This window comes from Pteropus alecto, unplaced genomic scaffold (assembly GCF_000325575.1).
Source record: "Pteropus alecto unplaced genomic scaffold, ASM32557v1 scaffold78, whole genome shotgun sequence".
Lineage (NCBI taxonomy): Eukaryota > Metazoa > Chordata > Mammalia > Chiroptera > Pteropodidae > Pteropus > Pteropus alecto.
The window spans coordinates 8,298,486-8,314,389 of NW_006443124.1; the positions used below are offsets into that span (position 1 = coordinate 8,298,486).

Genomic DNA, 15,904 nt, shown 5'->3' on the forward strand with positions numbered 1-15,904 from the left:
GGGAATGCGCCAAACAGCTGGCTAGACACACACATACACATACACACACGCCCACACACACTCACACATGAGAGAGCTGAAAATTCATGCGAGTCAGAGTGAAATTTTTAGCCAAAGTGACGAGTACTAGTATTTTTGTACATCCTGTCAAATAAATACCAATCCTTAAGAAACACTGATTTTGGGGGGCGGGGGGGGGATCTAGCTAATCCTGGCCATTTTTGGGTGAGTGTTGAAAATCTGAAATATTAAGGAGAAAAAAAAATGTGCCTTCTCATAATTGTACCAAAGATCTGGATGCAAACTAAAAGAACCACTTAGCCATTCAGATGTCATCTGATAAACGTGCATGTTCTAAACCACCCAACCAAAATCCAGCTTTCTGATTGAATATTATGCTGTTTGAATATTATGCTGATTGAATATTATGCTGATTGAATATTAACCTGATAGAGGGTCAGAGCCACATAGTACAGAATATGGAATGTGTTTGGATCTTACTCTTCAAACCAGTGTATTTTGGTAACTTCATAGTCTCCAAAGCATCAAAGAGCAGTGTCCTTAAAGCCAGATCTTCCCCAAACTTCCCTCAAAGCACATACAGTGTCTGCCTTGAGTGAGCTGCAGGGCTAGGTGTAGGCAGTCACCTGGTGAACTTCAACAATAGGACATACTAAACTCACCACTCTCACTCCTAATAATTCAATCCCAGTTTAGAGGACTCAATATGTGTGGCTGGCCTCAATCCCAGGGCCAGTGGGTAGTAAAGTAAAGCATAGTGGTTAGAAGTACACACTTTGAAAACCTCAGACATGCCTGGATTTGCGCCCCACTTTCCAGCTGAGCACTACTGGAAAAGGCATGTAAGACTCTGAGCGTCAATGCTCCCCTCTGTAAAATAGAGGTAATAAGTGAGCCAACCGCAGAGGCGGTCATGAGGCTTTAGTGAGCTGCTTTGTGTTGAGTGCCCAGGAGGTCCCCGTCACCAATGACACCAGCACCATCAGCGGACACCAACCTCTTCCCCTTCACGTGGGGCTAGGTAGTCTGAGAAGAGGCTCAAGACACTACTAAAGGAAGAGTGTGCTTCTGAGAAGCCAAATACCATATAAGAGCACACATTTGCCCTGGCATTTAATTTAAAGTTTAATTACAAGATAAAAATGATACCACAACCAAGAGTCGCAATAAATCGACTGAACGGAAAAGAAAGACACTGCCCTTTTTTAACACTCCTTCAAAGTCTTCTTAGAAATCTGAATACCTCATTATTTCAGAACACGAGCACCACCAGCAAGTCCCAGCCCCAGTCCAAGGTAACCACTAACATCTGGATAATGGCAACTTTCTTAGGAAAAGTGTTAGCTGATGCAATCTGCCTGAAAGCACTGCCCGTTTCCTTGCAGGGTTGAGGAGAGTTTTAAAACCTTATTTTGGTCCATCTTCGGCTTGTCTGAAGTGATCTCGGTGGTGCTGAAATACGACCACAAATTCATCGAGAACATCGGCTACGTTCTCTACGGCGTTTATAACGTCACCATGGTGGTAGTGCTGCTCAATATGCTCATAGCCATGATCAACAACTCATATCAGGAAATTGAGGTAAGACCAGTTAACTGATCGTGCTCTCTCTCCCCTTGGTTTAATTTAGATTGCTGTTTTCAGAAATGAAGGTAAATGACCTTAGAAGCCTGGGTGTTGTTTAATGTGAAGCCAGAACAGCAAGCAATAGGCATTTTTCCTGGATTGCTCCAAGAAGCACTTCCAGTCAACCAGCCACATGGCAATACAGGCACCACATCAAGTGGCCCAACAAGGGCAAAAAGGATCAGGGTTGTGAATCTTTCCTCTTTTACATGTATCCCCTCAGGACAGCATGCAGGTGCCCATGGCAAATCAGAATGGCTACATGTTTCAGCCCACATTCTCTTCTGACTCACATGTATTTCTTAAGCACCTACTGTATGCAAAGCCTGTGCTAGGCACTAGTAATACAAAACTGACTAAGACACAGTCTGTGCCCTCAACTCAGTCCACTGAGAAAAAGAGACACGTCAATCAACAAATTGCAATGCCCTGGGGCCAGTGCACCCAGAGAAGTCTTACCTGGTGCAGGAAGTGCAAAGCAGAGACTATGATTGGCTATGGGAGGAGGAAGCTTGCAGAGGTGATGCTTGAAGGCCATTCAAAGACGAATACAATTTTGCCAAAGAGATAAGGGAGTCGAGAGAGAGTATCAGGAGGCAATTTATCAAAATCTAAAACGCACAAACCATAAGCTATGGAAACTTTCTTTAGAACAGCAAGAAATTAACAGGAATTCAGTTAAATGTATTATAATTATGATGCATCTGAACAGTGACATACTGTGCAGCTTTTAAAAAGAATAAAGATGCTTTCTATATACTGATCTGGAAAGACCTCCAAGTTAGAGTGTTAAGTGAAAAAAAAATCAAGTCACAGAACAAGGCATATAGTGTAGTCTCTCTTGTGTAAGAGGAAGAAAAGGGAATGCATATTCAGTTTTGACTGTATAAGCATTTGAAAAAGAAAAAAAGCCTCTGAAAGGGTACACAAGAAACGCACAGCAGGGGCGCCTGTTGAGAGATGGGGTTGGGGGTTGTAGTCGTTGGAATGCCTTTCCGGTTATACCTTTTTATCCTTTAGAAATCATAGTATTGTTTTACTTACAATAAAGTTAAATAAATAAACTAAAAATTAAAACAAAAATAAAATGCCCTAACCCTTTGACTCAACAATTCCAATTCGAGGAATAGATCCATGCGGAAATATGATTTTGCACAGTTGTTTATTAAAAGAAAAGCTTGGGGGTAGCTCATCGATATCAGAATATTTAAATAAACTGTGATACAGTGTAGACTTGAGAATACCATATATAATACGGTACATACAATGAGAAGAACTTTTTTGTGTGGACATAGCGAAATCCCTATGATAATGTTAAGTGAAAAAACACAAGTTGTAGAAAAATATAAGCAGATCTTACTTGCATTAATGCAAATGTGAATATACAGAAAGAAAAGGTAGAGAAACTTTTGACACCCTTGACCCTGGGCATCCTCTGGGGAAGGAGTAAAAGGAGAGAGGAGACTTGAAAGGGGACTTTCGCATGTGCTGAGTATACCTCTGTACTTAAATATTTTTTTATAAGAAACAATTATTTGTGTATTTCTCATAGAGAAAAAAATAAAGAACACCTCCCCCCGCCGCCCCCACCCGTATTAGTTTGCTGGGTTTGCCATAATAAAATACCACAGACTGGTGGCTTGGACAAAAGAAAGTTATTTACTCAGTTTTAGAGGCTGGAAATCTAAGATCAAGGTGTTGGCAGGGTTGGTTTCTCCTGAAGCCTCTCTCCTTGGCTTGCAGATGGCCACCTTCTTGCTGTGTCCTCACATGGCTTTTCCTCTGTGCACTTGCATCTCTGGTGTCTCTTCCTCTCCTTATAACGACACCGATCATATTGAATTCGGGCCCCACCATTATGACCTCATTTAACCTTAATTACCTCTTTAAAGGCCTTATCTCCAAGTACAGTCACATTCTAAGACACTGGGGCCTCAACATGTGAATTTTAGAAGGACACATTTGGTCCATAATACCACCCCAAAAGAAGAGTATTTTAAACAGTAGAAACATGTGCCAAGGCAGGGAGGGGTGAAACGATGCGGTATACTTGGGACTGCAAGACTGTAGATTGTTCAGGGAAAAGTAGCAAGAAGTGCAAGGCAGAGGTAAGCCAAGCTATGAAGCCTTAGTCCCCACTCCTACGACCCCCCAAGAAAATACAGCACTCCTTCGATAGAAAAACATATTTTTTTTAAAGCGCTATACATATTTGGTCACCTCTGTGGATGAGCTATTGCTAACTAGTCCCTCTTGCCCTTCTGGGCCTCAGTTTCCCCCAATGAGCACATCCTGCTTTGGTCCAGATGAATGTGGCATGTAAAGCCACACGATTGACATGAGGGAAGACCATGACAAGAGCAGGCAAGCCTATGGCTTTCGATTTCAAATCATCTCACCAAAGCATGGTGTCACAAGATGGAGAGAGCACGCTGCCGCCCACACCTCCCCTCCAGGCTCTGGGCTTCTCCTTCTCAGGTGAGAGCACATATCTCCCACCCATCTCACTGGTGGTACAAGGACCAAGAAAAGTGGAATGAGGCCACCAGAAAGTGCCCACTGTTCATGGTCACATGAACTTTGATGAAGTACATATTTGTAAAGCCTTCCGTGAGAACACTTACTTATTCAATCAACAGATCTTGAGCACCTACTGCGCAAATCCGCAGACTCACCTGTCTCTGCACCCACCATGCCCCACCAGCCTTGCGTCTTCATCGGTGCAGCCCAGCCCACGTACCCTGCCCACTCGCCTCCTCAGGAGCCACCATTATCCCTGCTCCACCTGCATCATCCCTGCTCCCTCTCTCTCTAGTCCTCCTTGTCAGCATTTAAATAAGTCTCTTGATCTTAAAAAGTAACTACAAAAAAATCCTCCCTCGATCTCACTTTCCAGCTCTCAACTTTTTCTCTCCTGCTCTTTACTGCCAACTTTCTCAAGAATTGTTTATATTTCTCACTGCCTCTTCCACTAATTGACTCCTACTCTTCTCCACCCCTCCACTCCTACCCACACTTGACCTGGTTGAGAAATACTCACCGCTTGGATCTCAGCTCAAACACCAGCCGCCGGAGCAGCCTTCCCTGACCCCTGGGCCAGGCCAGGGGCCGGAGCCTCCCATGGCTCTTAGCACAACTCTAGATAAAAGACGAGCTGAGGTATTGTTTAACATGCTCATGTAATTGGCCAGACTATGTGTTCCACGAGGGTGTGGACTGTCATCGCCAGTATCTGCCCAGCGCATGCCAGGCACACAGTAGGTGCTGGATTAGTATTTGCTAAATAACTAAAGGTTGAACACTAGGCACTGTGTTAAGCGATCGAGATAAAAAATATTTACTGAGGGTTTACTAAGTGTCTGACACTGTTTTTCAGGCATTAACTCCTTTAATTCTCACAATCTATGAGGTAGGTATTATTATCCTCATTTTACAGATGAGGCGCAGAGCAGCTAAGTCACCTGCCATGGTTACACAGCTCGTAAGGAGCAAAGCCAGGATTTGAATCCAAGCAGGCTCCAGAGCCGGTGCTCTCACCACTGTACTACCCTTCCGCTCAAGTCCCTGTCACACCTCTCTATTATACCGGAAGTGACCTCTGCCCTCACAAAGCTTCCAGTCTAAAAGACCCATATAGGATGTCCCAGAGGCCAGGCCAGGTGCTGGTGGGGTCTCTGCAAAAGCAAACATAATCGAGCCTGCTCGTAATGACCTTGTATCTCGTGGCACATCCCTGCGGCTTCCTGCCGGTGCCTTCCAGGTTCACAGCCCCTTGAGTGTAGCTATGCATAGAAGACTCCATCGCCCATGGAGCACATACTCAATGCCAACGTCAGGATTATGTGAGGGATCATCTCCATGTTCAGATGAGTAAGCCCAAGGCCCTTGCCTAAAGTCACACAGCTAGTAAGGGGTTGTGAGCCCAGGTCTCTCTGATCCTAAATCCCATGTCTGGTCTGAAACCACTCTCCTAGGTCAGAGGCCAAAGGGGCTGGCCTACAAAAAAAAAAAAAAAAGAAAAAACATACCTGCTACTCCTTAGGGGGCCCACTCAGCATTCTAGCACTGACACCAGGTCAGAAGTAGCAGATCTGGGCCTTCCATCTACCACCACCACCGGGGAAAAGAGCGTGGCCGGACTAACTACAGTCAGGTTCGTTCCCTTGGATTGCATGTGCAGAATCTCTTCACTGGCAGCACTCTGACCCACAGGAAGTACACTTTTTAATAAGAAATACACTGTGGTGTCCAATATGGGAGCCACTCACCACATGTACCTATTGAGTACCTGAAATGTGGCTAATCCAAGCTGAGATGTGCTATGAGTATAAAATACATGCCGATTTTGAAGACTCAGTAGGAAAAAAAAAATGTGAGCTATCTCATTAATAATTTTTTTATGATTACATGCTGAAATGATAATATTCGGGGTCTACTGGTTTAAATAAAACATATCACTGAAATTACTTTACCTGTTCCATTTTACTTTTAACAATGTGGTTCCTAGAAAATTTGTTTACCTATGTGGTTCACCTTCGTGGCTCGCATCATATTGCTGTGGGGCAGCATTGCTCTAAAAGATTAACGTGGTGGCTGGTGAATAAGCTAGCAGAGCTGTAAGTGCTAACGGATGAGAAGATTAAACGGCAGTGAGCAAAGTTCTCTGGTAAGTGGCAAGTGGAAAACGTTGGTGAAAGCACCCACTGGAGAATAAGGGTGGATGCACCAGCTGAGGTTTTCAGCGATGAACCCACGAGGTTAGGTGAAGATGTTTAGGAATGACTATGCATACGGTCTCAGCGAGAGCAAACTCCCCATCCAGAGCGGAGAGAAGACCCACAAATGTATCCATCAGAGTCCCGTTTAGCCCCTGCTCTCAGGACTGGCGGGCTGCAGCCCCACGCCTCGCCTTGCACTCAGTCGTTAGATCACGGCCTCTGACGGCGGGCTGTTGTTTCCCTTGTTCCACAGGAGGATGCAGACGTGGAGTGGAAATTTGCGCGAGCAAAGCTCTGGCTGTCTTATTTTGATGAAGGAAGAACTTTACCTGCTCCTTTTAATCTAGTGCCAAGTCCTAAATCATTTTATTATCTCATAATGAGAATCAAGATGTGCCTCATAAAACTCTGCAAATCTAAGGCCAAAAGCTGTGAAAATGACCTTGAAATGGGCATGCTGAATTCCAAATTCAGGGTAGGTAGCATGGTGTTTATGGGGCTAAGAAGGTGGCAGGAGCGGGAGGAGGGGGCTGTATGCATCGGATTCGGAGGGGGGCCACTGATACAAGGGGAACCAGGCACTGGGAGGGGCCAATGCTTTTCAGAAAAGGGGGCACATCAGCAAAGCTGCGGCACCAGCGGAGGCTCCCTGTGGTGGCTCCCCCGCTCCTTGCAACTCCCTGGAGAGGTGCAGCCCTGGCCCCAGTGAGGGACACTCTTTAGTGGGCTCAGAAGTGGAATCGCTCTTCCCATAGTGGAACTGGAGGATGCTCTCTGGGGAGAGAGGTTCCCTGGCCATTATCTCCTCCTCCTGGAGTGTCTCAATGTTTATGAGCATGTTAAAACTTCTGAGGAGGCCTGGAGAAAAGCGTCCCGGGCAACTTTAACTCAGTGCTTCCCAAAGTTGACCAAACCATATGTGTAACCTGTTGACATCCCACAGAACTAGAGTCCCCAGGAACAGTGTCCGAGGAAGCCAAGCAGCAGTGAGCATTATCAATCTTCCGAGGGTCCTCTTTTTAGAGACAGCCCCATATGTGGGTGCCATTCGAGTCCTACCATGTATGCATGTATGTATGCATGTATGTATGCATGTATGTATGCATGTATGTATGTATGTATGATGTATTGTGTATGCATGTATTTTTTTTTTTTTCCAGAAGACTCGCTACCAGGCTGGCATGAGGAATTCTGAAAACCTGACAGTAAATAACACTTTCAGCAAACCCACCAGATACCAGGTAATTACCTATTTCTCAAGCATGGGCAGAATTAATCTATGTCAATTAAGACATAGATTCAGTCACATGGTTGTGTCGTCCCCCCAAAACATAGCTCCTTCCTTCCTTCACTCAACAAATGTTTATTGAGTGCCTACAATATGCCAGGCACTAAACTACTTACTGGGGATAAAGAAGAAAACAATAGGTTGGAGAAATGAAGAAAAACTGGGAGCCCTTGCTTAGATATGGTTCTCAGAGGCGGCTCCTGCAAGGGGAGGGCAGTTAGCTAAGACCTCATGGATGCAAAGGAGGCAGCATGCGGAGCCTTCCAGGCAGAGGAAACGCACCAGCAAAAACTAGAGGGGAGAAGCTTGGCAGGTCCAAAGCAGCTGGAGCCCAGCCAGCAGGGCAGAGGAGAGGGTGATGAGGTCAGCAAGGAAGCAGGGGACCAGACTGAGGTTAGGATGTAGATTTCACTCTGCCTTATCGAGGAAGGCAGTGGGAGGAGTTTCACTTTCGGGAAAGAGAAGATGATACAATTTTATTTATGCTTTAAGAAGCCCACCTAACTGCTGTAATGAGGAGACACGTGGGGACAAGAGTGGAAGCAGAGAGCTCAGTGAAGAGAACGGGACAGTCATCCAGGTGCGACGGATGGTGGCTTGGAATGGGATGTGGAGAAAAGCAGACAGATTCTGGACATAGAGCCAATGAATGGGACCTGAGGCGTGCCAATAGGTGTGGGGTAGGGAGAGGCAGCCTGACTCCCAGGTATTTGTCTGAAGCAACCAGGTGGCTATTGGTGTCTTCAGTGAGTACCTGACCTTAGACTGCCAGCCTGCAAAGTCTGTTATGAAAATTAGAAGATGACCTTTTATGCTTGCAGCCCTTTCATTGCTTTTGGAAATTACTGTCAAATCTCTGTTATCAGTCTGAATCAGCCCGTGAGCCAGTGATAAATGTTAACTACAGGTTATTGATTATAAAAGTTCAGGCCATTCTTTTTCTGCTTTCTCCTTCCCAATGATTAGCAGTGTCATCTATGCTGGTCATTGGTGTCAGATGTAAATTCGAAGCTGTTCTGAGCTTTCCTTTGGGCTAAGGAGAGGCGTCCCTAGTGCCACCATCCCAGAGGGAACAATTACAGATTAGGCATCTTCCAGACGCAGGTCTCTAATTGAATCTCCATCTGTATTTTAGAAGCCAGCTGTATAGTTAGGACTTAGGTATACAATTAAGAAATGGCTCATCCCTCAAAGTACTTCTAGTATTATCAGATGACATGGGCTAAAAATGGGCAAGGGGGAAATCTTATATTTGATTGTGCACAAAATTGGGCCTGACCAGTTTGATCCACTTTGAGTTATTAGACAGGTCAAATTCTTGGGTCAGTGGAAGAATTTTTATTTCTCAGGTTCTCAGAGGAAATTTTAGATTATCTGTGTCACTGAAAAGATAGACAGCGAGTTAGGGCCAAATCTCTCCTGAGTTTTGAGCAGAATCAGATGCTGAGAAGAAGGAAGACTCATTACGTGATGAATGTCCTGTACCCAGAATGAATTCTTTCCAAGCGAGACCATTTTCAAAAGCCGCGTCGGGGGGATCCCATTTCTGTCTTCCATCAACACTGGTTGAGTCCTGGCAGCCTTCCATCTCCCTGAGAGCTTCCTGCTGTGATTGGTGACTGGTTGGTTTGCAGCTTCGGGCTACCGATGACCTTGGAAAGCTTGCTCACCCAGTATTTTCTGAATCCACCATGAAAAGCCTGGGGCTACTTAGTCAAAGTGTTGTCACAGGAAAGAAGAAAGGAAAACTGGACCTTAGCAGTGGAGGACAGTAAACAGGAACAGAGAGCATCTTGCATTAACACATTTGTACTTTGCTCAGCCCTGCTCAGTGAGGTCGAGGCATCTTCCCGAGCCATCGTCTGCTCGAACAGGAGTAAACCTTGAGATGACACAAAAGGACAGTTGAGAGCAGACTAGACACTAGCCCTTGTGTTATCACACTATGTTTCTGAGAGAGGCATTATCTTTAACCCCGTTTACCAGATGAGAAGACTGAGGCTCAGTGGCGGAGATCACACGGCTGGCTGAGCTGAGATCTGATTCAGAAGGGCACCGTCTTTCACTGCACACACTGCCCAGGTGCTGGCCCATCATCCCCCTTCACAGTGTCACATCACAGCCTGCCTTGGAGCCTGCCCTGCCTGTTGGACAGTCACTAGGAGATCTATCTGAGCCCTTGCAGCCTGAGGGGAGGAGGCAAGGAGTGGAAGGAGGTACTTCTGCTCTTACCGGAGAAGCGGAGTGAAAGGTTAGGGCAAGGACCTGACAATGGCTCCTCTGTCTTCTTGGGCTCATGGTGGCCTCCCAGCTGCACTGCCCTCCTCCCAAAGCAACTTCCAAATGTGCAGAGGTCGGGGGCAGCTCATTCTCTTTCTTACTATCCAGGCTGCACCTAGAGCTGCCACCTCACTGAGCACAAACGCAATCAGCCTCTGTCACTGTTATGGTTCTGACATTCCCAATAAGAAAAAAGCCCCGTTGTTCTTACACATGTGGGTTTGAAGCTTGCTCCCTCTGTCTCTTTGGTAGATCTGCTTGATTGCTCAGCCTTAGTGCTTTAGGTGTTTATTTCAAGCTTGTTGAGCCTGATTTGAGCGGGGCTCCCTGTTGTAAAGGAAGGCAACTACTTCAGAGGCTCTCTGTGCTTTGCTTTCTTCACCTTCCAAGAGACAAATTGTTTTTTGTTTTTTGTTTTTTCACAAAACTGGTTCCTTGCCTTTGCAATGTTTTTTCCAATCTGGGTTCTGTGGACATGAGACTAAACAATGGAACAAAATCATGATACTGGTGTGGCAAAGTGTGCCTCCTATCAGAGGGGCCCTGTGACCTTTCCAAGATCCAGTGGGTCAATTTGTTGGGGTGTGTACTGACCCCACAGACTCGCTCTCTGAGAGGTATACTTCCTGCATGGGCACAGCAAACAAGCCACATCCCAAATGAACCACAGAATCCAGGCACAGTCCATCATTCAAATAAGCCCCAACCTTGATGATACAATCCTTCCCCAAAACCCAGTGAGGAGTCCTCTTTTTCACCTTCTAGATGGCCTTTTCCATAGAAATCAAGGAAAATAAGATAGACAACTTGACAGTGCTAAATCCTTCTATTCAGTGTCTGATAAACCCAGTTTAACACATCACTTGTCCTGGGATGCGTTTTATTCACTTCCAAATGTTCCTCAATTTCTGTTTTCCTAGGTGACAACACTGCATCCCTCTACTTTGTTTGCCATTTTCAATATACCATGTGTGTTCTTTCTCTTCCTTGTCTATGTCTTTAGCTGCCCCCAGCTGCACAGAGAGGATCTTTCCATAGAAAGATCTTCAGGTTTCTCTTCAACAGCAGTAGCCAAAGGCACTGGGCCCTTGGAGTCTAGTCAGGGGGAACTGTATGCCTCCTACCCTGGAGAGAGAGAGGTCTCAGTGTCACGACCATACTTACCCACTGTGTCTCTCAGCAGTAATTCTTTTGCCTGAATAACATCACTAAATATACTCATTTCCAGCACTTGCTAAATGAAAGAGGCAGGGTAGGCCCAGTTGCCACCAATGAAGACATGTAAACTTAGGGACCCAGAAACTTAAAAACCCTCAATTCTTGGGCTTATTCTTGAAAGGCAACAAATTTGAATTAGATCTCCCCTTAACTTGCGTCAGCCTGAAAGTCTGCAGTGGAAGAATACTTCTGAATTCCTTATTCAGTAAGAATGTTAGATACTTGGATATCTGAGTTGTTTTGCTTTATTTTGTTTTGTTTTTGTGTTCCCATGAGACTGGTTCAGGACAGTTTTGTTTTATTTCTCCACTTTAAAGTAAAAAAATAAATAAATAAAAAGCATTAATGAGTCCCCTGGAAAGGTATATATTCTTGTAACTTAGGTCACTTGCCCTATTAATGTCAACAAGAAATCTAATGCTTCAATTTAACCACTAACATGACAAGACCCAGGCATCTCTGAGAAGGTACAGCAGGAAGGCAACTTGCTAATTAACTGTTCAGCCACAAATCAGATTACAACTCAAACCACAGAGCCAAGTGGACCACCAGCTCACCGAGGGCCAAGGAGGGGCGGCGCTGGCCTAAGTGGGCTGACCCAAAGCTTGCTGTTGGAGCACCTTTGCCAGGTTCAGTCCAAGCCTCGGAATCTCAGGACCAGGAGACAGCTTCTCGGCAAGGTCTTCACCACCAAAGGCACTGCGAGAGCCCCCGTCTGATAATAATAAGTTAAATCCTCCAGCTCTTCGCACCCCAGCCGTTCACTTCTTTTACTTGCAAGAAGCTTTTCCTGAGTCCATGTCGTCAGAGAGAACTTAACAACCTGCTTGACGTCCCACAACTAAGCTGGGGACAGAATTCAGGTCCCTTCAATCTAGAAAATGCTGCCTCTGTTCCCTCCATCCTCAAGTGTGCGCAGGTGAACAGGAAGGGACAACCAAGGAGCAGGGAATTCCTCCCTCTTTGCCTTACTGCTCATCTCTTGCAAGATTGAGAAGTCTCAGCTACCAGAATATTTTTAAATCCTGTGATTTCACAGGAACCTTGGAACCACAACTGGCAAAATCCAAAGTTCACTCCCTGTGGTCTTGCACTTGGCTCTATTATTGGTGTCTCTTAAATGTTTGTTCATGCGTCATTTGCATAAAGAACCCAGTGTCTGTGTGGTAAGTGAACCTGCAGGCCAACCCTTCCCCTACAGCATGCCTAGGGGCGCAGAGTCAGGCATGCGGGTTTTCAGTAAAGTGGTATCTTGGCAAAACTTCTCGAGACCCAGCTGTATCTATTTCTGCCTCTGGTAGGAATTTTCCCAGGTGCGCTGGGCTTGTCCTCCAAGCCTGGTCCTGACTCTCCGCTCATGCGCAGCATCTCACAGGGACGCAGCTCCACCTGGGCTGGCCGGCTAAGACCTCGGTACGCCCTCTTGAGCACAGCGGTTGTTGAACTAGAAGAAAGCGTTTCAGAGCTGCAGCCTCAGAAGAGGAGATGACTGGCAGAGGCCACAAAGAAGGGTCGGATCAGGCCTTGGACCCTCAAGCAGCACCCATTCATTTTAGATGATTCTCTCTCTCTTTGGCTCAGTCTCGTGCCATTGAGTGTCCTGTTCTTATATCCCAGGGCCAGGTGGTATCAAATCCTGGGGGAAGAGGTTAAACAGAGAGACTGGCCCAGGTTCCCCAACTAGGCAGGACACCTCTCAAAAGCGAGGCATCAGGCATGGGAGGACTCCCAGCAGCTGACTGGGCTCTGCAGGAGTGAAGGATCGTGCATACACCATGCCAGCTGCCTCTGTGCTTGGCCAGGCTTGTCTGATGCCTTGTGTTCACATTTCAGAAAATCATGAAACGGCTCATAAAAAGATACGTCCTGAAGGCCCAGGTGGACAGAGAAAACGATGAAGTCAATGAAGGTAAGGGATTAGATCATCTTCCTGTAGCTCGATGGGAATTGGACATGGTCTCACCAGGCTAAAATCCAGGTGTTGTCAGCAGGGCTGTGTTCCTGTCTGGAGGCCCCGGGGAGGCTCGGTCTGCTTGCTCATCTGGGTGTTGGCAGAAGGCGATTCGTGTGGTTGTAGGACCGAGGTCTCTGTTCCCTTGCTGGCTGTCAGCTGGAGCAGCCTGTAGCTCTAACCTAGACCGCCCTCCAGTCTGCACGTCGCCCCTTGACCTCAGAACCAGCAACAGAGCATCCACCCTTCTCGTGCTGTCACCTCTCTTGCCTCTGCTGTCACCACATCTCTCAGACCCACTCTTCCGCCTTCCTCTCCCACTTTTAAAGGCTTGTGATTAGACTGGATAAATCAAAATAATCTCCTGTTTAAGGTCAGCTGATCAGCACCCTTAATTCCGTTTGCAACCATGGTTCCCTTTTGCTGTGTAACATAACACACCCACAGACAGGACCCCAGGATCAGTACCTGGACCCATTTGCGGGGCGAGGTAATCATTCTGCCTACCACAGTGATGGCTGCCTTGAGTCGGTCTCATGGCCCTTGATTTCAGGGTGGCCCAGAATTCTCCATGTCATGGGAGCAAGCGCAGAGAGCTGCAGACCGTACACCTCTTTCAGATTCTGCCACTGCCTTGGTTGCAGCTGGCTCCGTCCTGTCTCACATCCGGGCTCTCAGAATCTGACAACCCCAGTGTTTCTCAAAGTACCCCTACCCCCTGCCTCAGAGTCACTTGTTAAAAATGCACATCCCAGACCACCCCCAGACCCAATTATTCCGCTTCTCTGGGGTGGCGCCCGGGGGTCTGCATTTTGATAAGAGCACCAGGTCATTCTGACGCATGCAGAAGTTTGCAAACTACATTATTTTCACTGTTTGGGTTATTTCCCAGTCTATTTTAAGCAGTTACTCTTAAGTAAAAAACAAATTACTTTATACCAGGCAATTAATCTACATGAGACACCAAGGACAAATATTTGCTACCTAGAAACAGCCTCCTCCACAAATGAAGGCACTAAATCTCCCCCTCGCTTAGGCCACCAGGGCCTACGGAAGAGCCTGGTCATCATTAGTGACCCTCCGCTTCATCCCGGGGCATCACCCCTAGGCTGACACTGTCTAGGGGCCAAGCAACTGCCCTTTTATCCACCCATACTTTTGGGTCTCGAACATAAAACTGCCAGGTGTCAGGCCGGCCAGCAGTGTGTAACTGTGATGGACAAGGAGATGCCTGATTATAGAAAGTGAGGCTGCCCAGGTTTCGTGCCACTAGGATTACACCATGAAGCGAGCTCAGTGGAGCGCCAAACGACAAGAGAGGGATGTCTGCATCTGTCGAAACTGACCAGACTGCACCTTTAAGATCTCTGCACTGTACTATGTAAAGCCTATCTAGAAAACAGATATGAACAATGGTCCCCGGGCAGCAGACTCCCATCTGAGTCAAGCCCCGTATCTAAAACATTGGGAAAGAACCTTTCGACACCCCTTCGTAGTTAATAAAAAGACTCCCACAGCCCTGGCGCACGTGGACGTTTAACCACGTGGTTCACTGCAGAAATAAGCTGAAGTCTCACCTGGTGGTCCCTTGCTACGGAAAAAGAGGCAGCAGGCCTGTCACAGTGCTTCGGTGAGGCAGTGCTGCCTGCATGGTCTGGATGGACCCTGCTCTGGCAAGGCTGCCGGGCTCCACGGCTGCGTCCGCCGTGCCAAGCCTCTCCCTTCACACTTGGGAGTTTCTCCCCTCTGCAAATAACGACAACAGAACAACACATGGAGCCTCATGGAAACAAGTGTTCCAGTTAATGAGGGTGGTCCTTGGAATCTTGAAATCTGCCTTTAATGGCTCCAAAACCAACATTCTAACAATCATGACGTGAAACAGGTGATAGCAGTTCACAACCCTAATCTTGACGCCTCCTTCTACCTCAGACCCTTAACAAGAGCTTGACCAGGAATTAGAGGGGAAAGGTCTCAAATGGATGACGTGTCCTTCAGTGGCAGGAGCGAGGTGGTACTTAGGTCAAAACAGAGTTCTGGTCCCCTGACCTCCACCCCTGGGGGGCTGGCCCAGCAATCTGAGAGCCTGCTGGAAAGATGCACGCCCCAAACTCAGGTGAGATGGCTCCCTTCTGTCCACTCAACACTCACCAAAATTTCATCTGTCCTTGCAGGCGAACTGAAGGAAATCAAGCAAGATATCTCCAGCCTGCGCTATGAACTTCTGGAAGAGAAGTCCCAAGCTACTGGCGAGCTGGCAGACCTGATCCAACAGCTCAGTGAGAAATTCGGGAAGAATTTAAACAAAGACCACCTGAGGGTGAACAAGGGTAAAGACATTTAGCCGCCGACATGAGCATCTGTGACTTCTACCAGCATTCCAAGGCCAGGTTGAATGTCCTGGCCACCAGCCCTGGTGGGGAGGGGTCCCAGGCCCACTCCTCTAGGACACTAAGGCTCCATCCTGAGCAGCTCTGCTGACATCTGCAGCCCAGTGGCCTTCCTGGACCCAGAACTGTTGTGAATCTAGGCTATTGGGTGAGAAACATGACCGCAGGAGGAGGGGGGAAGTGCCCCCCATACACACGCATGTGTGAGACCGTCGGCCCAGCCACAGTGACATACGTCCGGGGGCCAGTGCAGGAAAAGGCCTTCTTGGATGCACATGCACCCTCCCACAGCACATGGAACGCCGCTCTGTCTGTGTCCTGGGAAGACGAACCACTTCAGCCCACGTGCCCCTTCTCTCCTCCTCCCTGCCACCCACACACATCCAAACAGAACCGGCAGGTGACCTGTGAT

General features: G+C 47.1%; 1 protein-coding gene across 3 annotated transcripts in view; it reads left to right on the top strand.

Moving 5' to 3' along the window:
- Window positions 1-15,563, top strand: part of TRPC7 (transient receptor potential cation channel subfamily C member 7) — a 127,373-nt gene extending 111,810 nt beyond the window's left edge. For all 3 annotated transcript variants that reach the window (XM_006923093.1, XM_006923094.1, XM_006923095.1), the window contains 5 exons: window positions 1,407-1,602; window positions 6,619-6,840; window positions 7,526-7,606; window positions 12,985-13,060; window positions 15,277-15,563. In XM_006923093.1, the coding sequence (XP_006923155.1) occupies window positions 1,407-1,602; window positions 6,619-6,840; window positions 7,526-7,606; window positions 12,985-13,060; window positions 15,277-15,446 (745 nt within the window). In that variant the 3' untranslated portion in view covers window positions 15,447-15,563. The remainder of the gene's footprint in view (window positions 1-1,406; window positions 1,603-6,618; window positions 6,841-7,525; window positions 7,607-12,984; window positions 13,061-15,276) is intronic.
- The last annotated feature ends 341 nt before the right edge of the window (window positions 15,564-15,904 follow it).